This window comes from Ctenopharyngodon idella, chromosome 15, assembly GCF_019924925.1.
Source record: "Ctenopharyngodon idella isolate HZGC_01 chromosome 15, HZGC01, whole genome shotgun sequence".
In the NCBI taxonomy this organism is placed as follows: Eukaryota; Metazoa; Chordata; class Actinopteri; order Cypriniformes; family Xenocyprididae; genus Ctenopharyngodon; species Ctenopharyngodon idella.
The window spans coordinates 8769737-8791558 of NC_067234.1; the positions used below are offsets into that span (position 1 = coordinate 8769737).

At 37.8% G+C, this 21822-nt stretch overlaps 3 protein-coding genes across 5 annotated transcripts in view; 2 read left to right on the plus strand and 1 right to left on the minus strand.

The window, feature by feature from the left end:
- Positions 1–6942, plus strand: part of cul3b (cullin 3b) — a 40554-nt gene extending 33612 nt beyond the window's left edge. The window contains exons 11-16 of the mRNA XM_051862110.1: positions 199–323; positions 464–560; positions 653–784; positions 3914–4100; positions 5208–5353; positions 5949–6942. Coding sequence (XP_051718070.1) covers positions 199–323; positions 464–560; positions 653–784; positions 3914–4100; positions 5208–5353; positions 5949–6080 — 819 coding nt within the window. The 3' untranslated portion in view covers positions 6081–6942. The remainder of the gene's footprint in view (positions 1–198; positions 324–463; positions 561–652; positions 785–3913; positions 4101–5207; positions 5354–5948) is intronic.
- A 1076-nt stretch (positions 6943–8018) lies between these two features.
- LOC127495345 (protein FAM124B) lies at positions 8019–11695 on the plus strand. 2 transcript variants are annotated; one of them, XM_051862131.1, is made up of 4 exons: positions 8019–8438; positions 8926–8957; positions 9068–9861; positions 11078–11695. In XM_051862131.1, the coding sequence occupies exons 1-4, from the start codon at positions 8365–8367 to the stop codon at positions 11639–11641; spliced, it is 1464 nt and encodes a 487-aa protein (XP_051718091.1). In that variant the 5' UTR covers positions 8019–8364; the 3' UTR covers positions 11642–11695. The 2 variants fall into 2 exon arrangements, with proteins under 2 accessions (XP_051718091.1, XP_051718090.1); XM_051862130.1 differs by having other exon boundaries at positions 8425–8548.
- A 464-nt stretch (positions 11696–12159) lies between these two features.
- Positions 12160–21822, minus strand: part of mmp28 (matrix metallopeptidase 28) — a 28484-nt gene continuing 18821 nt past the window's right edge. Inside the window, exons 5-9 of one of the 2 annotated variants that reach the window (XM_051862126.1) lie at positions 21426–21671; positions 17075–17218; positions 16837–17001; positions 14826–15209; positions 12160–13129 (exon numbers count right to left, since the gene is read on the minus strand). In XM_051862126.1, the coding sequence (XP_051718086.1) occupies positions 13077–13129; positions 14826–15209; positions 16837–17001; positions 17075–17218; positions 21426–21671 (992 nt within the window). In that variant the 3' untranslated portion in view covers positions 12160–13076. The remainder of the gene's footprint in view (positions 13130–14825; positions 15210–16836; positions 17002–17074; positions 17219–21425; positions 21672–21822) is intronic. The other variant, XM_051862128.1, reaches the window with a different exon arrangement.

Consider the following 21822-nt stretch of genomic DNA (forward strand, 5'->3'; position numbering starts at 1 on the left):
ATTAACATTGAAAACACAGACAGCAGCAGGAATATTAGGCTGCTGTCACTTTAAGGTATAATGCACAGATCCAGTATACTGATACTGTACGCATACATTTCATTTCGCAACTGTTTACGTTCACTTACTGCATAATCAACCATTAGAATGTGTAGTTATTTGAATGGACAGTTTGAATTGTCTTTGTGTTTTTCTTAGGTGTCTTTAGGTGGCGTTGATCTCACAGTGAGGGTTCTAACGACAGGATACTGGCCAACACAGTCCGCAACTCCCAAATGTAACATCCCCCCTTCACCAAGACATGCTTTCGAGGTCTTTAGAAGGTGTTTATTATTGTATTTTGCAGTAGTTTATTTCCAGTTTGTAGTTTAGCTTTTAGAAAACTCATATGTGAAGACTCTCACTTTCAGGTCACTCGTGGGGTTTTGTGTGTTGACATTGACTCTTGACTCTTTCGTTGCAGGTTTTATTTGGCCAAGCACAGTGGTAGGCAGCTCACATTGCAGCATCACATGGGTTCAGCAGACCTCAATGCCACCTTTTATGGGCCAATAAAAAAGGTTCGTACACCACTAACAAATAATCACAGACTGTCAAAAGAATGTAAAGATCTTACATTCTAACTCCCAGCCCCATTTGCATCTCCCTACAGGAGGATGGCTCAGATATGGTCGGTGGGGCTCAGGTTACAGGCTCTAATACTAGGAAACACATTCTGCAGGTTTCTACATTCCAGATGACAATCCTCATGCTTTTCAACAACCGAGAGAAGTCCACATTTGAGGTACTGCACTCATGCCACATTTTGTAAAGTGACACTTGCGACATATAGGCTTCAGTGAAGTTGACGCAAGCATATTGATCAATGCATTTAAAACGAGACCACAAATTCACTTCACGTTCATATTTATGTGACAAACACTTAAAATACAACACATATTTCAAAGATCCATAATAGAAAGAGGTGTCCAATCAGTGTCAACAATCAGAGCTTCATCAGAGCCATCAATACAGAAGAGACATGAATGCATTTACACAGCTATTAGCCTACAAGTACATAAAAATGTTATGAGATAAATGTTTTACTTTTTGAAGACAGAAATAGTATGACATGATGGAATCAATGAAATTATACGTTTTAATATGAAACTAAAACAGACAGCAGGTGGCGGCATGTTGCTGTCTTAACGAGTGAGTTTAATCCATTTGTTTGATTCCTTGAAATACGCTGATTTGAAAACAACACCACGTGTTGCAGCGGTTCAGCTGTAGATTTGTTTCTGTGATAATTCCTATGTAGGCCTAATGCGTTATGCGTAAAAAAAAAAAAAAAAAAAAAAAAAAATACATGACCAAATCTTCAAAAAGGTGGCAGAGAGGGGACATGTTCGGGGGAACATAGCCACTATGGCTATTCAGAAATGGAAATTATGAATGCATTAATATTTTGTTTTGAATTTCATAAAATGCAGAATATAAGAATTATTATATAAACCTTTACTCAGTGTGCGATTTGTATTTCCCCCTTCTGGTCTGTGTATCCCTGCGTCTGCTGAATTATTGTCATGGTTAACGCACCTCAATCCATGAAAGGTTTTTTGGAAAGTCAGTAACTGTAACTTAATGCGATAATAACCTATTGTAAACTGACCAGTAAATGTATCAAGAGCCTAAAAGGTGCAATTTGTAAAAACGGCAACAACAACAAAAAAACGTATGTAGCCTATACTATATATTTTTACCTATTTTTGGCAGTTGTTACAGAAATATTTAACAATAAATAATTTGTTTTGTTCTTGAGCTTTGAAGTAGCCTATTAGAGATAGCTTCGATATTTGATCACTATTTATATTACTTGGTTACAATGACACTAATAATTCCTAATTTCTATTTATTGATATTTTGAAAAGAATAACAAGATACAAACCTGTAAATATTCAATCGACTTTGTTTGTTTGTTTGTTTGTTTTGCTTCGCTACACAGCATACAAACTTTTAGTCAAAAAGTGTGCACATTTGGAGAAAAACTGTATGTATCCACACACCTGTCAATAATTGCATGATAATTCCCACATTACGGTGATGGTAAATTTCTGCATTCTGCCTCTTGATACCTTTACTGGTCAGTTTATGTACAATAGGTTATCGCATTAAGTTACAGTCACTTCTGTCACTCTGGCGCGTGCTGACTTTCCGAAAAACCCTGCAAGGATTGAGGTGCGTTAACCATGACAATAATTCATCAGACACAGGGATACAGAAGGGGGAAATTCCCCCCTACAAATCGCACACTGAGTAAAGGTTAATATAATAATTCTTCTATTCTGCATTTTCTGAAATTCAAAACAAAATATTAATGCATTCATAATTTCCATTTCTGAATAGCCATAGTGGCTATGTTCCCCCCGAACATGTCCCCTCTCTGCCACCTTTTTGAACATTTGGTCATGTTTTTTTGTTTTGTTTTTTTTTTCCTCCCAAAAGTGCCCCCTAATATTGTTTTGGGAGTCTCCTACAACAGGTTTACATGTATGCAAGGACAAAAAACACTTTTGTTTTCTCAAAATATACATTTAATTTCACCAAAGATTGATAAACGATTTGTTTGAAGCAGTTCAATGAATCAGTCTCTCTAAACCCCTCCTTTCCGTGAGCCTACACTGTTCTGATTGGTCAGATGGCCCAATCCTTTGTGATTGGTCTACTGTGCACACCGCGCGGCCATTGCCGTAACTGAATGACAGCTATTAATTCGCAAGACATTGTATACAATGTTTGGATAGAAAAGATAGCATCGATTTTACCATATCAATTCAATCCTGAGATTGAAAATCTGAAGTAGTCGATCAACCAGAAAGTGATTCGCAATCACGACTGGAGTACGACGTTTCTATATGGTAAGTGTCACCTTAGTTTGTGTTATTTATAAGATGTGATAGCAGCGTCACTTTTATACGTTATGTAGATGCACCTGTGGGAACTATCAGAATGCCAAGCAAAGCTGAAAACCTCTAACATAAGAAACATTTAGGCCAGATGTGTACAGACTATTAACAAAATAAAAAATGGCTATATCATTGTTTGACATACAATAAGTGTTTACTGTTTACAGAGAGAATACTTCAACTAGTTAGCACGGACTAGCATCTTAACATCCTATTACAATACAGATAGAGCTCCACTCTACTGTAATAATAAAAACGCAGAGGAAAAAAACAGTTTTACAGTTATGTAAGCGAACCGAGCCCACAACTATGTTGTAAACTCCCACGTTAGCCGAGCACAAACGTGAATAGCTGATAATGCATTACACTTTGTAAACAATCCTTGATCATTACTCCAAGTAATAAGACCAACAAGCTGCATTAATCGACACATTTTTAGACAATATTGGACCCACATCTGAATAGCAGAACAACAGAAACCTGAGTTAGCCGGTTAGCAGGAGACAGACTAGGGTGTATGTTACACAACATAACATACAAAACTACGAATCTTGAACGTTCGCTAGAAAATATAAACATCAATTATTAATCATACTTACAGGTTGAGATTCAGAGGAGCAAGCATGCTCTCGCAAATGTTTTGCATTCTCCCGAGAAACTTTGCGTTCACTCTCCTCCTCCTTTGAGATCCAGATTAATCTTTTTAAATAACTGAGTCCAGAAATTGAAAAAAATCATCCATAATACTTAGTAATAAGCCTGTACCCTCAAGTCAAATCAAGTCACCTTTATTTGAATAAAATATACAATATTTTTATTTTAACTTTATACATTACAGATAGCTTCAAAGCAGCTTTATAGTAATAAAGAGGAAAATAATGATTTAAAAAATGCCTGAAGTAAAGGCATCGCCATTCTTTTCCCATATTCCTATTCCCATGTCCCTATTGTTTTTCCTCTTTTGACAGGAGATTCAGCAAGAGACCGATATCCCAGAGAGAGAGCTGGTGCGGGCACTGCAGTCTCTGGCCTGTGGAAAGCCCACACAGCGAGTCCTCACAAAAGAACCCAAGTCGAAAGAGATCGAGAGTGGCCACGTGTTCACTGTCAATGACCAGTTCACCTCCAGACTGCACAGAGTCAAGATTCAAACAGGTAACAATCATCTTGTTTTGATGCTTTAGAGCTTAAGTCGATCAGCAAGATGATCAGCAATAATGAAAACACATAAAAATGCAATTTAGCATCATCTTTGAAATACTTGACAGTTGCAATGGTGGTGTAATAAAGCCATGAATTGAATCTCTTAACCCTAAATGTGAACCACCTTCCATTTGAGGATGCCCCACAGATGCTCAATAGGGTCTGAAGACAGACCTAAACCCTATTACTGGTATTGAGTAAAAAATAAAACATTTACATGAAAGTCAATGGAGTAATTTTGTTATTTTAGAGGTAAATAAGGCCAAAAATACCAAAAAATCACAAAAGAAATGCATAAATTGAGGGTTCTTTAGTATCATAATTTTTATTTTTTTTTTTAAATTTGGGATCACGCCTGTGACATTTGTGGCCAAATTTCTCCACGAAGGATTCATTAAGGGTTGCTTTATGAAGAATGCTTCAGGGTTAACTTGGCTTCTCAGTTTGGTAGTTATATAGGTGATCTGGTTTCCAAATCCAAAGGCATGCAGCATAGTTGAATTGTCCATAAGTGCGAGTGTGAATGTGTAGGTGATAGCAATGTGATGGACTGGCAAGGGTGTTTTCCTGCCTACGGCCTTAGACACTGGGATAGACTCCAGCATCCCCATGACCCTACAGCAGGTTTGGAAAATGGATAGTTGAGACAGCTGTGAGGGGGGTTTCTAATACAGCTACAGAGGGAGTGACTGTAATTTGGACATCTTTCTGTCTTCTGACAGCTATAATCTATCTTGCTATGGTCTCCCATTCATATAAAAGTTTACCATACTATACTTTACATCTGATTGTTTGTTAAACATTGAGCTGTTTATCACTGTATTTTGTCCTGCCTGAAAGCCCGGCTTATATATTTGATGATTGGATGAGTACTTTGCAAAGAGTGACCAATAACACATAATTAGGGGTCAGAGCACAGAAGATGCTAAAACCCTATTGTGTTCGTACTGATTTTCTTCTTCTTAATTTTTCTGCCCTAAAAGTGTATGGCGTCATGTTCTCCTAGGTAGTCATTTGGAAAGCCTTTTTCACTAATCCTTTTGTGTCGCATCCCTGCAGTTGCAGCCAAACAGGGAGAATCGGACCCTGAGAGGAAGGAGACACGACAAAAAGTAGATGACGACAGGAAACATGAAATTGAGGCGGCTATTGTTCGGATCATGAAGTCCAGAAAGAAAATGCAGCACAATGTTCTAGTAGCAGAGGTGCGGAGACTACTTTTTTTTTTTTTTTTTGTGACAATAGTTTGAGCATTTAAAATAATATATATATATATATATATATATATATCTAGTAAAAGCATAAGTATATAGAATATAAAGGCATAATGAAGTATTAGACAGAGCATTTGAAATCTAGAGTAGGACAAAACGGTTCTGATAAATGATTAATCAGTTTTTTTTCAATACACACAGACCTTTATTCAAATTTGACTTGGATAAAATAATATAATAAAAATAAGCTTTTCTGAATTCCATTAATGCTTTTTGATGCAATAATATTTGAAATAGTAATTTTCTGTTGTTGTTCAAGCATGTTAAATTCACACATAATAAGAATATCTGCTAAAAAAAAAAAAAGCTTTCATTTCATATGAAGGAACACTTTTGAGTGTCAGTGCAACAGTGTTTTTATATATACTTCATTCTGTCTTCTGGCTTTATTTGAGAATAACTGATTTGGTGGACATAAAATAAAATGGATCAACATTTTCAATTTCACTGTATTCAAAAATGTTTTTGTTTCTTTGGATATTTGTTTATAGAACTTCAGTTTGTCTTTTTGTGTATTTGCCTTTAGGTAACCCAGCAGCTGAGGGCACGATTCCTCCCAAGTCCTGTGGTCATTAAAAAGCGTATTGAAGGACTTATTGAGAGAGAATACTTGGCAAGAACACCAGAAGATCGCAAAGTGTACACATACGTAGCATGAAGGAGGAGCGTAATTAAACCTGGCATGAAAGAGCGAGTGAGAGTGAGCAAGCAAGCATTGTTTTTGGGACTTTGTTACACACCTCACATGGGATGTTATTTTATGTTATGTCCTTTTTTGCCTTTGTTGTCATTCGTACTGGGAATAAACTGAGAAGAAAACCTTCACTTTCTAATGAACTTGTTTTAAATTGTTCTCACCGATTCCCACAAGGCTTTCCACTGGATTCGATTCAAAGCTTTTACAGAAGGTCTTTGTCTCTATGAGAGAATTGTTGTTTTTTTTGTGTGTGTGTGTGTCCCTTACAATCATACAACCAAATTAAGTTAATCACAGTTTCCCAACATTGGATATTATTAAGACCATTCATATCATTATGAAATCCCTTTTGTTTTGTTTTTTTCTTATATCTGTGTAAGCGTGTTTGGTTTATGGCACCTGTCATCTGTGCTTTACTGTAAGACTGTCAGATTTGTAGCTGGGCAGCAGAGACGTGCAGCATTTGATTCAAAGTATGATTTACTGAACACAAATGGATTAACACTTACACAGCATATAACAGGTGGTTTGACTGTCTTTGTTCCCTTGCATTTTTTTTTTTTCCTCATGTCTGACATGGCCAATTGTAAAAGAAGACTTAAAAGCATTTTATTTTAAAGGGGTCCTTTGAATGCAGTTTAAACTGGGATGGGGGCGCAGTTTGTGTTTTCAGCATTATATTTCAATGTGTATAAATTGTAAAATAATTGTTATTGTACTCAATGCTGAAGTGAACTGTACAGGGCCTTGTTTTCATCAATAAATGTAGAAAAAAAAAAAAAAAAAAAAAAACACAATAAAAGGAATTGGCTGTTTTGGGTCAGACTGTTTGTCTTGCTCTTGCTCTTGATCTTGAGGATCCTGGAAGTTAGGACATGAAATTTCAAGCATTGATAGCCGTGTGAAATTACACATTTCAACCCAACTTTCAACTGTTTAGACAACATTTTCTCATTTTTGTTTAAAACTGCACTCAAAAAAGAAAATTCTGTCATTAATTACTCACCTTGATGTCGTTCCAAACCTGTAAGACTTTCATTCATCTTCGGAACACAAATGAAGATCTTTTTGATGAAATCAGAGATTTCTGTCCCTCCATATAGACAGCTACGCAACTGACACTTTGATGCATATTTTTTACATGTGAATAAAAGCCTAAATTCAATCTGATGATTATATAAAGCGATTACGTTTGTTCAGAAAATTTGGACTAAACCTCTCAGTTCATATGGATCAGTTAATACAATCTCCTTATGAACATTTTGAAGCGTCAAAGTGTCAGTTACGTAGCTGTCAATAGAGGGACAGAAAGCTCTCAGATTTCATCAAAAAGATCATTTGCGTTCCGAAGAACGAAAGTCTTGCGGGATTTGGAAGGACATGAAGTTGAGTAATAAATGACAGAATCATCATCATTTTTGGGTGAACTAACCATTTAAGTCTTTTTATTTGCATATGAACATTGAATAACCTACATAGAGTACATCACATATGGTAAACAACAACCCTGACATGCAAGAACTAGCGAGGTTTGTTCTCACCTGTAACAGGAGCTCGTTTGAGTTTCTGCAAGAACTAATAAAGTTCTCATATGTAAAAGCATTGATCAATGTTTATAAGTGAATAAAAGCTTTAACTTAAACTTTTAGTCTCTTCAGAGGACGTGTTTTTTGGTTTTAATTTACATTGTCTTTATTAGCTTTGAAGCGTGAAAATTTTGGTTGCATGTACTTTCAAGAGAATAAAAGTCTTACAGATTTGGAATGGGATATAGAGGCGTAACACAAAATATCTAAATTTTATTGCAGTAGATACAAAATATCAAACCAAGTGTCACCTGCAAACATACTTCAGACTGCATACTACTTCAGAAGATGCTTTTTTCAGGTCTCTGTATCAACTTTGCCGTTTCTGTCACACACAGGTCTGATGACAGCCATCTGCTTGGGTTCAGTACCGTCGATTGTTACTGTGCAGAGAGGAGCCCTTCCCCCGACTCCTGCTTATTTTTTAACTGTTTTCGAAAGACACATAATCTAGTAACGACTCCATCTAAAAGAGCTTTTAACGTTGATCTTTTAGATTTTTAGTTAGAGTGACTCTGATCATCATCATCAATTATAAACGCTGAAGTGACGTCAGCAGAACTCGACTCCTACGAACACAAACGGGTTTTATAACACTAGCCAAGGCAAAGATCTTGAGCATGTTTAAAGCGGATTTTGCACTGAAGTGAACGGACATTATGCTCCGACAACCGCTTCACTTTACAAGCAGGACGGAGGATGAAACGGCGGACTCGGGCGCGGAGACTGCGGGGTGAGTTAGCGGAGAAAGCTAAAGATGAACTCACTTTTGTTTGCGTCTCTAAGGGGGAGAAACACAGTAACCGACGGCGACGAATGCTTTTATGATGTAAACAACAAACGGTACATTGTAACATTACAAACAACTTTTTGTCTTCAAATATGCGCCATTTAATGTGACCAAATAGAAAAACGTTGCATTTAAGATACACAATCTAAATCAGACAACTATTATTCGTTTGAATGCAAGAGTTCTTATTTGTTTCGACTGAATGAACATTTGAATTTAACTTTTAAAGTTTTTAACGTTGTTTGGTTTCTCTTTAGGGGCACTGATTAAAATAATAATTTAAAAAAATGTTCAGGAACTTGTGACTCAGGTCACAAAGGGGCTTTTGCTTCATGAGTTGGTAGGCCATGCTGAAGGATTAATACTGTTCATTTGAACAGTAGACTATTAAATCCATTATAATAAGAGTGTTTTTTTTTCTTTTCTTTAGATCTGACTGCAGTAAAATGTCATGCAGCAGCAGTAAGTCCATTTTCCTTATTTCCTTCATCGTACCGACAGCCAGGCCTGTGATTTTGCCGTCTGTGATTTGATATTTTCCTCAACTCCCTGTCTGCTGCTTACTTGTGCAGTTGACCTCATGGCCAGCCCGGGTCAGGAGCTGCTTCTGGCCACCATGCACCTGCTTACCAACCCTGGTGACTCGCTCCTCCTCCAGCACACTCTTGACCGCCTGCTCAAGTGGGTCCGCCCCGGCCTCCACCTCTTCCATGTGTCCGAGCGGGCCTGTCCCCTTCATGACTATGCCAGAGCTAACCTGTGCCCTGTGGCTGGCCACCCCTCACATGCGGTGACCATATTCTTGCACGAGTCTTACGGAGAGGAGCGTATTCTCAGGGTGCTGGACTTTCTGCAGTGTCCACCCTGGCAGTACCACCATACGGAGAGCTGTGGCGGCATAGAGGGCGGCGCTCACGTTAGCTCGACCGCCTCCCCATCCAGCGCCCTGCTGAGGCCCTACCTCCTCCCCAGCCGGGACTTCTACAGCCTGGGTGCGGGAATGCCAGTGTGGGGGGTGCGGCCAGTGCACTATGGAGGGGAAGTGGTGCGAGTGACTTTGCACAGCACCTATGATAACTTTGAGGACAATGTGCGTTTATATGAGACGGTGCTGCAGAGGAGGGTGGAAGAGCAGAAAACAGGGTTCTGCTGGTTCACTCTGCTTACAGAACAAGGCTTCAGCCTGCAGTTGGCCATCAAACAGCTCTCGGCAGGGGTCAGAGTGGAGCCGTGCTACTCTGCAGTGCTGCAGTTTAAGGTGGGTGAGATTGGACAGCTAGTGCCCTTGTTGCCCAACACCTGCTCACCCATCAGCGCTACCCGATGGCACACTGAAGACCTGGATGGCAACAAGATCCTCTTTCAGGTAGGTCACAGGAAATGTGTTCTGGTTTATATCCTCTGTTATATTGAAAAAAAAAATGATATAAACCAACCATATAAACCAATGGGTTTCTTTAATTTATGATTGTTGTCTTTAAAGGGGTAGTTTACCCAAAAATGAAAATGATCCCATGATTTATTCACCCTCAAACCATCCTAGATGTATATGACTTTCTTCTTTCAGACGAACACAATTGGAGTTATATTATAAAGCTTGGAAGAGCCAGGATTTATTTATTTTTATAATGGTAGTGAATGGCACTCCTGATTTTGAAGGCCAAAAAAACGTGCATCCATCCATCATAAAAGTGGGTCAAGGGGCTTAATAAAGGCCTTTTTATTTAAATCTTTATAAACGGAAATAACTAGCTTCTGGCAAACGGCTTATAGAGGCACTTTGGTTCGGTTTAGGCACTTAGTTGTGATGGGTAGGGTTAGGGCAAGAAGCTAGAGATTGCATTGTCAATGAATGTCCTCACAAAGATAGATGTACAGGAATGTGTGTGTGCATACTATTTATCACAAATTTTGATATAATTTTCCTAAATTTATCTGCTACAAATTAAGTTTGTTTTGAAAGCGGCAGCTTATCCCCAAACCATGGGAGTGCTGTTGTGACAATGAACCTATTATTTTTAAAGAAAGCCTTTTGTTCTAAACCAGGAAATAATTTGAAAATTATATAACAAATGCATAAAACCCATAAACACATCGAGGATGCATAACGGCTGCAAAAGGGGGCTTGTGAGTGGTCTTCTGCAACCTAAAATAACAAAAAGGACACCCTACAGTCTTGCTGACTTCAGTCTTGTTGACTTCATAGTCTTGTTGAAGTCCAAGTGTACATTAATTTGGGACAGGGCCAGTCACATCAAATGTCATTGTGAGAATGAGAATGTTTTGCAACCAAATTTCATAGACGTCAAGCCTGAGGTAACACCTTTAATGGTGCTATATTTGACTGAGAGCTGCGGAGAGAAAGATTATCGTTAAATAATGTCAGTTACTCACACAAAGCTATTAGACAAATGGAAATGTGTACGATTATAGATCTTTTTTACTTTTTGTGGTAAAAAAAAATAATATAGCATGGTTTTGGAATGAGGGTAGATTAAATAGTGCCAGCATTTTTTAAAATGTTAACTATTCCTTTAAAGTGCAATTTTTGTTGAACTGATAAAGCATGGCCTTCTCTGCAGGTTAAAGCCCCAGCACAACCCCAGGGGTTCCTTACGTCTGCGTTTCCTCTGAGCTGTCCCAGAATGCTGCTGAGGAACGGTGCAACTGCCAGGCCCCCTTCGACCTCTCCCTGCAGGAAGCCATCCCATTTGAAGGAGCACCCTGTGGGACGCTCACGTGTGGAGCCGCCACTGGACCGTTGTCCTCGCGGGTTGAGGTTAGCGTCGTGTGGTAGGGAGAGTATGGGTTCAGACGGCACCTGCAGCACACCTCCGGGAAGCTCCTGCTACTCCTCTCAGCGCAGCAGCCCGGCAGGCCTGTCTGTTAACTGGTATGAGTCAGCGATAACCTCTGAAACCTCTATATCATGCCTTCTGCTGGAAGAGGAGGAGCCTGAGACAAATGTGGACACAGGTTGTGCTGTAAAGCCACAGGCCACTTTAGGAGTGTCTGCCCTGGTGACTTTGCCTAGGGACCTGAAACATGGACTGGCTGAGCTGCAGTTGACCTCTGAAGCAAAGATACAGTCTTCACAGTGTCATAGTCAGCATCAACATGCACAAGTAGAGGAGTTCTTCATTTGACTGTTCCCATTGGCTTTTTTTTTTTTTTTTTTTTTTTTTTTAATTTTTTTTAAAGCAGCACATATTTACATGAATGCATTTGGCAGATGCTTTTATCCAAAGCGACTTAAGGCCCTGATATACTCATGGTGAGGTTCTTTTTTGATCTTCACTTTAGGGTAAAAAGAAGTTTGTGAACATCCCGATGCCACCAACACTGCTGAGAGCGGCGTTTAGATGAATATGTAAATGTGCTGCGCGCTTTCCTCTCAATAGCAAAATAAACACAACAATAATGACAGCAATGAGAAAACAGCAGTTAAAGGGTTAGTTCACCCAAGAATGAAAATTATCCCATAATTTACTCACCCTCAACCGATCCTAGGTGTATATGACTTTCTTCTTTCAGTCCAAAGCAATCGAAGTTATATTAATAAATATTCTGGCTCTTTTCTTTTTTGGGTGAACTAACCCTTTAAGAAAGCATCTGATAGCGATGTGGACATTGTTTGCACAAGCTCTGCAATTCAGCACTCAAGTAAAGTAATGTAACGTTTATTAATACAGCACTTTATACAATAGATTGCTTAAAAGCAAGCAGCTTTACAGTATTAAACATGGAAAAACTGTCAGTGTGTCTTTCAATTAGAATTACAACTTCATTTACTACTATAAAGCAGTGTGTTCATGTTTTTTCTCGTGTCTGAACTCGACAAACTGACCAGAATAAATGAACTGGAGAAGATTTACATGTCAAAGAAGGCAGAGCCTCAGAGACACATACCTGGAGGATGACACTATATAAACCATGATTTGCATATTGCCACGGACCACTGCTAGTACAAAGGTGTTTACCATCAGCTGGAGCAAACTTTTTCATAAAGTTCACTTTGGCAAGCTGTTACGAACTCCTAAAACGAACCCCGAACTCCTAAAATGAGCCCCAAACTCCAACCCCCAAACCTCATGTTTGAAAATGCTTCTATTTAACATTTTAATATAGATTTTTCAATATAAATTCTATGATCCACGTAACTATTTCAGTGAGATGAATTGTTAAACAAAAAGTTGACATTGAAAATTCCAGAACTTCTTTTCATTTGGTATGACCCCCTTTAGCTTTAATGATGGCATGCACTCAATGGACTCCACAAGAAAAACATTAGCAAATACAAATGAGCATTTTGTGAATAGTTTAAGTGCCATTGGAATTGTTGATGATGCAATGTTTGTATCGGTTTAATCACAACACACACTGAAACCTTTGATGTTCTGTGCAAACAGGCAGGCTGTGTTTAGAAAGGAATAGTAGTACTAGGAATACTGCTGGAGTACTGCTTAGTGAATAGTGTTTTTTTTTTTTCAAATAATAGCATTTAAAACAGGTTTTGTTGTTGTCAAATGATCTCATGCAGTCTGCTCTGGTTGAATACGACACATCCTGCCAAATGTCAGATCATCCTGGAATCCTGGTGTTCGATGCATATGGAAAGTTTGCATACTGCATACCTGCAGAAATAGTAAAGGTAGTATTCTGAACGCACATTCCCTTACAGTGTAGTGCATGAGCCAAATATGATTAACATGTTAAAGTTGTAAACAAGCATGTAGCTAGTAAACCCTTTAGCTAGTAAACTTTTAGGAGGTTTTATGTTATTCTGTACACAAAACACTGTATTTGTCTCAGAACTGTTTATTGTATGTCCACTAAATTATTACCACTAAAAATGAAAACTGAATTTGTTTTTTTAGTGTATTTTGACATTTGACTGCATTTTTACAAAATGTATTTGTAATGTGTAGTTCTTTATAGTTCATTACAATTATTACTTGTAAAATAATGTCATGTATGTTGGTAGCAAACTAATTTAATAATTATGTATGCGGGATGTTTAAAATAAACTACCGAAGTGTTCTCTTTGAAATCAGAAATTCTTTTATGCTTCTTTTCCTTGGCTGTTTCCATGTAAAATCTTCTTTATGCTTTCAAATTTTCTAAACGTGTACCACAAGTGACTACTGCATATTTCGACTTTTCATCTGTTTTATGATGCTGTATGTTACCCAAATCTGGTCTCTAAGCCTGCCGTTGGCTGCTTCTCAAATGGAAAGCTGCATTCTAGTATCTCGGCTGCCATGGCATGAAGTGCCATCAAAGACTGCCTCAATTTGGAGGATCCTTGGAAGCTTTCACTTCGTATTTTCATGCCTGACTGTGGAGGAAACTTTTATGATGTAGCCATACTAGACAGTCTCAGTCTAGTGTTCAGAGTCTAGATGTCTCAGAAGGCCTGGTCTACAAAGAACACTGACTCACTAGGATGCAGCACAATGTCATCTTTAATCTTCGGGCACTCAACATAAAACTGATGACTACACCAAGGCTGGACTTATTTGATTAAAAACAGTAATATTGTGAAATATTATAACAATTTAAAATAACTGTTTTCCATGTGAATATATATTTTAAAATGTAATTTATTCCTGTGTTGGCAAGTTCAGTTATTATGCTCAGTTATTATTGGTAACCAGTTATTAATAATGATTCTTATTATCAATGCTGAAACAGAAAGTTCAAAAGAACAGCATTTATTTGAAATAGAAATCATTTGTAACATTATAAATGTCTTTACCGTCACTTAAATACATTTAATGTGTCTTTGCTAAATAAAAGTATTAAAAAAAAAAAAAAAAGATCATTGATTTTCAACATTGATAATAATAATAAATGTTTCTTGAGCAGCAAATCGGCATATTAGAATAATTTATGAAGGATCATGTGACACTGAAGACTAGCTGTATGTTTAATCAAATAAATTCAGCCTTGGTGTGATTATGACTGTTTTATGTTGTGCCCGAAGGTTAAAGATGACATTGTGCTGTAGTGAGTCTGTGTCCTTCGTAGACCAGGCCTTCTGAGGCATCTATTAAATTACAAGGCATTATATTAAACTGTAATATTTCCAACATTACTGTTTTTACTATATTTTTGATCAAATAAATGCAGCCTTGGTGAGCAAAAGAGACTTCCTTCAAAAACATTTAAAAAAAATCTTATCTAACTTATCTTTGCATTTGTAGACTGCAAGAAAGACCTTTTCCCAGATTAAACCATTAGGCCACACATGAATTGCACATATCCTAAATGCCTCTTAATATTGTGAATCTAGTTTAGCTCCCTCTTCTGGTCAGAGTAGCTTGTTACCCTGTAATGATGGAGTTCTGTGGCAGCCAGTCCATTGCAGCCTCTTTGCCCACTGTCCAGTCGCAGTAATGCGCACCTTCCCAGGATCAAACCTCCAGTACTGCTGCTCCTTAAAGAAATACAGCTTTCCGTCTGGCCGAGTCAAGACCCCATTTACCCCATGTGGAATACCCTTCCAGTCCCTCAGAGAACGAGGATAGTACGGCTCTATGCTAAGAGATTCAAGATTCAGGACAAAGTAGCGGGACCCTTTGAAGAGCACCATATGGCCCAGGGGCTGGTAGAAGAAGGTGCAGTCAGGGTGCTTCGGTAAGCCCAATTCACTGTTCTTCTTGGGGAATCCAGGGTCCAGATCAGAGCCTGAGTAACGCCACATCCGTCTTCCTAGCAGGAGAAAAAAACAGGGAAATGAGTTGAGAATATGCATCTTTAAAGGCACAGTTTACCTAAAAATTACCTTTACTCGCTCTCAGGTTTTATTAAAAAGTTAATAATAACGAATTACACAAATACTATATATACTATCTAGTAAGTTTACCCAGATACACACTCATGTAAAATGATAATATACAGCAAATCTTAATTGCTGATTGTTTATATTGTCACAAAATGTGTTATCTACTATATTATCGCACAGCTCTCTATATAAAGATGGATAAATACAGTACACTTGTAAGTCATGTTGTATCATTGTAAAACTTAAACTATATTATCTCCCAGCTCTAATTTGCTAAATGTGGCTATAAGGCATGAAGATATTATATTATAAACATTAACCTCATGATTTACTGTAAAGCTGCCTTGAAACAATGTGTATTATGAAAAGCGCTTTATAAATAAATTTGACATGACTTGTATGACTTGTATATTTGTAGACTGTTCACAGTGTTGTTTTCCACACAACAATAGCCTATCAGTAGTGCCATATTCAGTGCATTCAATCCTTCTCTGTGATTAGAGGACCTGGGAAAGGTCCTAACATTAATAAAATTTCAAAATGTATGAACGTGTTCTACCCTATATGAAACCTTTAGTTCTCATTTTAGTTTCTGCATATTAAAATTGGTTAAAATCTATGTTTGTGTAAACTCTCGTTGTATTCCTCATTTGTAAATCGCTTTGGATGAAAGCATCTGCTTTCACAGGGAATGCTTGTTCACAACAAAATCATCAATATATGAATGATAAAATTCATATAATTAATTAAATGAAGTTGTAAACGTAAGTTCAGGAGGAGCTTTATCATTCAGTCCTGTCAATCATCATCACAAGCATATAGCAGCAGTCATTGAGCACTCTGCATGTCGAGCAGGCGAAGGCTTTTCCGGCACCCCTCCATCATCCCATCACCTCCTCCATCTAAACTTACTTGTTCTGTCCAGTTGTGTAGTCCGGAGGGTTAATGAGCTCTCAGCTCTAGCTAAGTCTCAGGATCGAGCCCCTGCCTTCAAGGACAGAAAGCCAAATCTGTTCACCTGGATAGGCAGGTGAACTTGTGAATGAACAGTTATATAAAAATGAAACTTTTGATTCCTGCTCCTATTGTGAGCGATTCATCGGTGCATGTTGTTTCAAAGGAAATCATAAATCTAAATGTAAAACTTGCCCTTCCTGAAATGGCTTTGCTTTTTTCCTGACATAATGTGTCATATTTCTAAATTATTCACCAAGTTACTGTGAAATGCAATTCACTTTGAATTTAAAACTGAATGCATTGTCATGTTGCATTGCAAAGGGAAATCCCCAAAAGCAGGTTTTTGTAATTGAGTAAACATACACTATATGACAATGAGACCAGGGGCCTCATTTCTAAAATGTTGCGTAGAAATTGTCCTACATTTGATCCTATGATCATTTCTCAAATGTGTGTACTTCTCAAAGACTATTTTTATAAATATGAATGCTGGCGTGGATGTTTTATAAATGAGGCCTCAGATGTGCCCTGGACAAAACTGCACTCTGGAATAGGGGGGAAACAGTCTGAACTTCAGAAGTATTTACATCAGCCTACCTTTAAAGAAGTAGAGTTTGCTGTCCAGTGGTGAGAAGGCGGCTGCTTCAACAGCCAATGACAGCTGCGGCCAGCGTGTCTGAAGTGGAAGAGGATCGCTCACACTGCCATTAGATACCGTCCAGAAATTATGGCCCTGAAACACCAGCACTGTCCCATTCTCATCTACAGAAAAACAACAGCTTTGCACAGTTCGAGGTAAACTGTTTATGCGTCAATTAAAATATCTAGTTCTTACCCATGGTGATGGCATCAAAGAAACCCTGGCAGTAGTGGGGTGTGAGGGAACCTCCCTTATGATCTTGAGAAATCTGCCAATCCTGCATGGCCCATCTCAGAGCCCGTCCCGCAAGCTGCTTTATTGTATCCCCAGGTGGTTTACCTGCACACACATAAAGAATGCCAATTTGTATGACACTGGTGCACAAAGGTGTTACCCAGTCATAAAAGTGTCTATGTAAGTTAAAGTTTTAGAAAAGTAAAAGTGACGTGACACGTAGCCAAGTATGGTGTCCTATAATCGGAGCTTGTGCTCTGCATTTCACCCATCCAAGTGCACACACACAGCAGTATAGAACACACACTGTGAACACACACCCGGAGCAATAGGCAGTGATTTTTCCTGCACTGCCCGGGGAGCATTTGGGGGTTAGGTGCCTTGCTCAAGGGCTCCTCAGGTGTGAGTAATAAGAGTGGAAGAGAACGCTGTTCATTTAAAGGGGGAACAACCCCCAAACTGAGATTATTTATAGGAACAAAGGAAATGTTGCTACATATGTATATGTAGCTAGTGTTATGTTGTAATGCTTAATATTTGAAACAACCCAATAAAATCATTAAACATCTCACCATTGGGGATTTAAGACAGGTTGGATGTTATCCTAACTTTAAGTTATTTACAATGATTTTTAAGCACTTTCTTTTCAGGAATATGAATACTTCTTAAATGTTTTCTTAAGAACAATCTTAAGAAAAAAGATAAGAACATTCTTAAGAAAAATTTTTGGGAATACAAAATATTTTTTTCTTTTTTTTCTTAAGTTAGAAAATAAGAAAATAGCAGTTAAGAAGAATTTTATTTTTAAGAATGACATATAGTTGCAAAGTTATTTATAGTCAGTAGAATGTCTGTTGGGGAGCATCAAAATAAAGTGCTAGCAGATATTAAGAAGACAACCTACTAATACTCTAATGACTGCTAGCTGACATGTAGAATGTAAAATAAGTAGAATGTCTAAAGTGGACCATCGAAATAAAAACATTCCCAAAAGATTGCATTAAATTTAATGCTGTAAATTCAGCTTGTCTGAAATAAAAATAAAACATCTGATATTGATGGCATAAATCTGTGATTGTGGTGGAGAAAAGGAAATCCTACAACATTTCCTCTGGTAAACAGGATGAAGACACACCCACACAAATATTTGTGTTAGCAGCAGATAATATCTTAAAAAATTAGTTTTGGGATGCAGCATCTACATGTACTTGTGTTGGCCTCCTTTTGCTTTAAGGATAAATGACATACATACAGAGTAAAATATTAATATTGTAAGCACTATACGTACGTGCGTGCGTGTGTGTGTGTGTGTGTGTGTGTGTGTGTGTGCGTGTGTGTGTGTGTGCGTGTGCGTGTGCGCGTGCGCGTGTGCGTGCATGGATCACGGAAAGTATCAAAAAAAAGAAGTGCTAGAGGGCTATTATGTGTGTGTGCATTAATATCATATCTGACTTTTTCCTGGAAGGCTAAAAGAAAGATCAGCCTGGCACACTCATTGGGAAGGATTCTTCAGTTCTGATTAAGACGCTGTTAGTAGTGTTGGTATGTGTGCTGAAGATGGATGGTTGTAGGTTTTCTCCCGAAAGCACGGTGGCATGTGTAAACCTGCCTGACACATGCTTAAGAAACAGCTGACAGTTTCACCGGCCTGGAACTATAGTTGTGTTTCTCTTACTATCTTTCAGAGTAAATCTATGTTTGTCTGTTTCACTACACCCAGGCAAAATTAGCTGTATTCATTGTCACGCTAGGTAAAGATTGCTTTGTGTGAAAATATCAGGAAAGGTTTCATGATATGAGGAACTGGTACATTTGCAAATGGTTGGTGCATTTGGGTAAATCTCAAGAAGACGGCAATATTACACCCCAAAATCAACAGAAAAAAGGACAGTCCCTTTCTCATTGCTGTAATGATCTTAAGTAATTAATAACACGCAACAATATTTTAAAATTAAAATTAACAAATAAAGTTCAGTACTACAAACACTATCATGATGTATATATAACAATTTAAATAATATTGTTGTTTCTTCACTTAACAGTAAAAACTATGGCATTTTGTTTGTATTACACAGTAACGTGAGTAGACAGGGAAGGACATGTGCTTAATTGTCATGAAAATAATGTAATACAAACAATCCTAGAATATGGGCCTAAAATAGAATCCATGCAAAATATAAAGTGTTTTTGAGATACATTCACCTAAAAAATTTTTCCAATGTTGTAGAGACTTTATGTTTTAAGAAATGCTGAACTGAAGGTGTTTGTGTGTGAGAGGCAAACATTGCATGAGTTATAGTGATTATTCTGTCTTCTGTAGCCATTAATTGGGATTAAGACTTTCTAAGGCCCTGTCTACACCTGATATTAAAGGGATAGTTCACCCAAAAATGAAAATTCTATCATCATTTTCTCACCCTCAAGTTGTTCTAAATCTGTATAATTTTCTTTGTTCTGTTGAACACAAAGGAAGATATTTTGAAGAAAGTTTGTAACCAGGCCACTTTGGGGCACCATTGACTTCCACAGTAGGAAAAACACTACTATGGAAGTCAATGGTGCCCCAAAACTGTTCAGTTTAACACATTCTTCAAAATATCTTCCTTTGTGTTCAGCAGAACAAAGAAAATTATACAGGTTTGGAACAACTTGAGGGTGAGTAAATGATGATAGAATTTTCATTGGTCCCACGTTATATTAAGTGGCATTAACTAGTATGTACTTACATCAAAAAAATAAATACAATGTACTTATTGGGTTCATATTAAATTGCAAAACACTTTTGCTGCTATTGAGGTGGGATACGGGTAAGGTTAGGGAAAGCTTTGGTGGTATGGGTAGGTTTAAGGGTAGGGGTAAGGTGTAAGGGATGGGTCAACAGTGTAATTATAAATGTAATTACAGAAATTAATTACAGATGTAATTACATGCAGGTGTTTTTAAAATATAAGTACAATGTAAAAACATGTATGTACACAATAAATGCATTGTATCAAATGATTAATTTAAATGTAAGTACATAGTAGTTAATGCCACTTAATATAAAGTGGGACCTTTTCATTTTTGGGGTGAACTCGATTGGATCACAAGTAGACGAGGGAGACCCATACCCATAGACCTTTACACCTGGTGTTTTAATCAGTCTCTTTTGTCCACTTTCAACCACTTCTGTCCTGATTTCTTCGAGGGGAGGATCTATGGGCGGGTAAATGTATGTTTTTTTTTTTTTTTCAGATTTTTTGATCTAATGGACATAATAAGCTCATGAATTTACATATGAATGCACCCGGAGAGCATCAGCTTTCGTTTCTACTCTGACAGCTGCAAGACCACGCCGAACACGGTGAGTGCGTGTTAGAAAACAGGAATGGTGGGAGAACAATGTGCTTGATATGTTTTTCATCTTCAAGCCAAACTTGGGTCTCCAGCAGACAGTTTAAATCCCGTCTGGCTAGCGCGTTTCCCATAATGTGTAAGCGTTATGTCAGAAGGCGGTCTTTTGTGGCTGTTCGAATGCATTCGATCACATGAGCGTTTACACTATGAAAGCAATCCAGTCGAATGTGTTTTTGACTACCTTTGGAAGTGGTCAAAAGTTGACAAGCTCAAAACTTTTTACACCACGTTTACACCTGTATTTAGTATCGTCCACCCGTGATCCAAACCATCAAAATGCATCTTAAATACCAGGTGTAAACAGGGTCTAAGCTCATTTATATTAATTGCTGTTCATACTGTTGGCCATTTCTGTCACCTGATGGAGCTGACACAAACTAAATAACGACACTATTGTCTTCTGTATAGAGCTGCTTATAGTTGAATTGAACTTGTTTCATAATTGACCAATTTTTTAGTTTTTGAACTGAACTGAATCAACATGGAAATGACTGAATAATGACACTATTGTTGAGCTGAATAATGACACTATTGTCTTTTTAGAGCTGCTTTACAGCAGAAAATGAGTTTGTCTTTCATCTGATGAAGTTTGCATCATTGATTTTCCTGCTTATGAAGCTGCTTTGAAACAATCTGTATTGTATAAAGCGCTATATAAATAAAGGTGACTTGACTTCTCATAGCAAGACATAAGGGTATTTTACACCATCTAAGATGCACATATTTCTAAAAGAAAAGGCTAAAAGCCTAGCAGTTTCTCAAACTTTCTCACAATAGTCAGCTTTGCTATCACTGTAAAGACATTGCTACTAAAGACCAGAGACCTATTCTTTACTGCTAAATGATAATATTGAAAATAATATTACAAAATAAACACTTGCACAGCTTTCAAACAAGAAAAGAAGGGCTTGTTTACCATACAGTTGTTGTATCGCAGTGATGTCATCCCAGCTGAGCATCGCTTTAGAACCAATCTTCTTATAGTATGGTGACATGAGTGCATGACGAACAGGTGAATGAACCAAACCCAGAGTGTGGCCAATTTCATGGGCCGTCACAAGGAACAAGTTGTGTCCCTTAAGACTATTCAGGGTCCAGCGTTCAGACATATCAAAATGAGCTTCACCGCGGAATGGGAAAAATGCATGAGCCAGAGTGCCACCTAAAGAATATAACAAAAGAATCCTAGTTAAAAGACTGGGTATAACCAAATTCCTTTTAAGGCAAGTCATTTCACTCGGCGGGCATCTTTGAAAAGCCTCTAGGGCAGCTGTTTCAGTCATGCAAGTTCATCTCTTTCTCCAAAGCTGTTC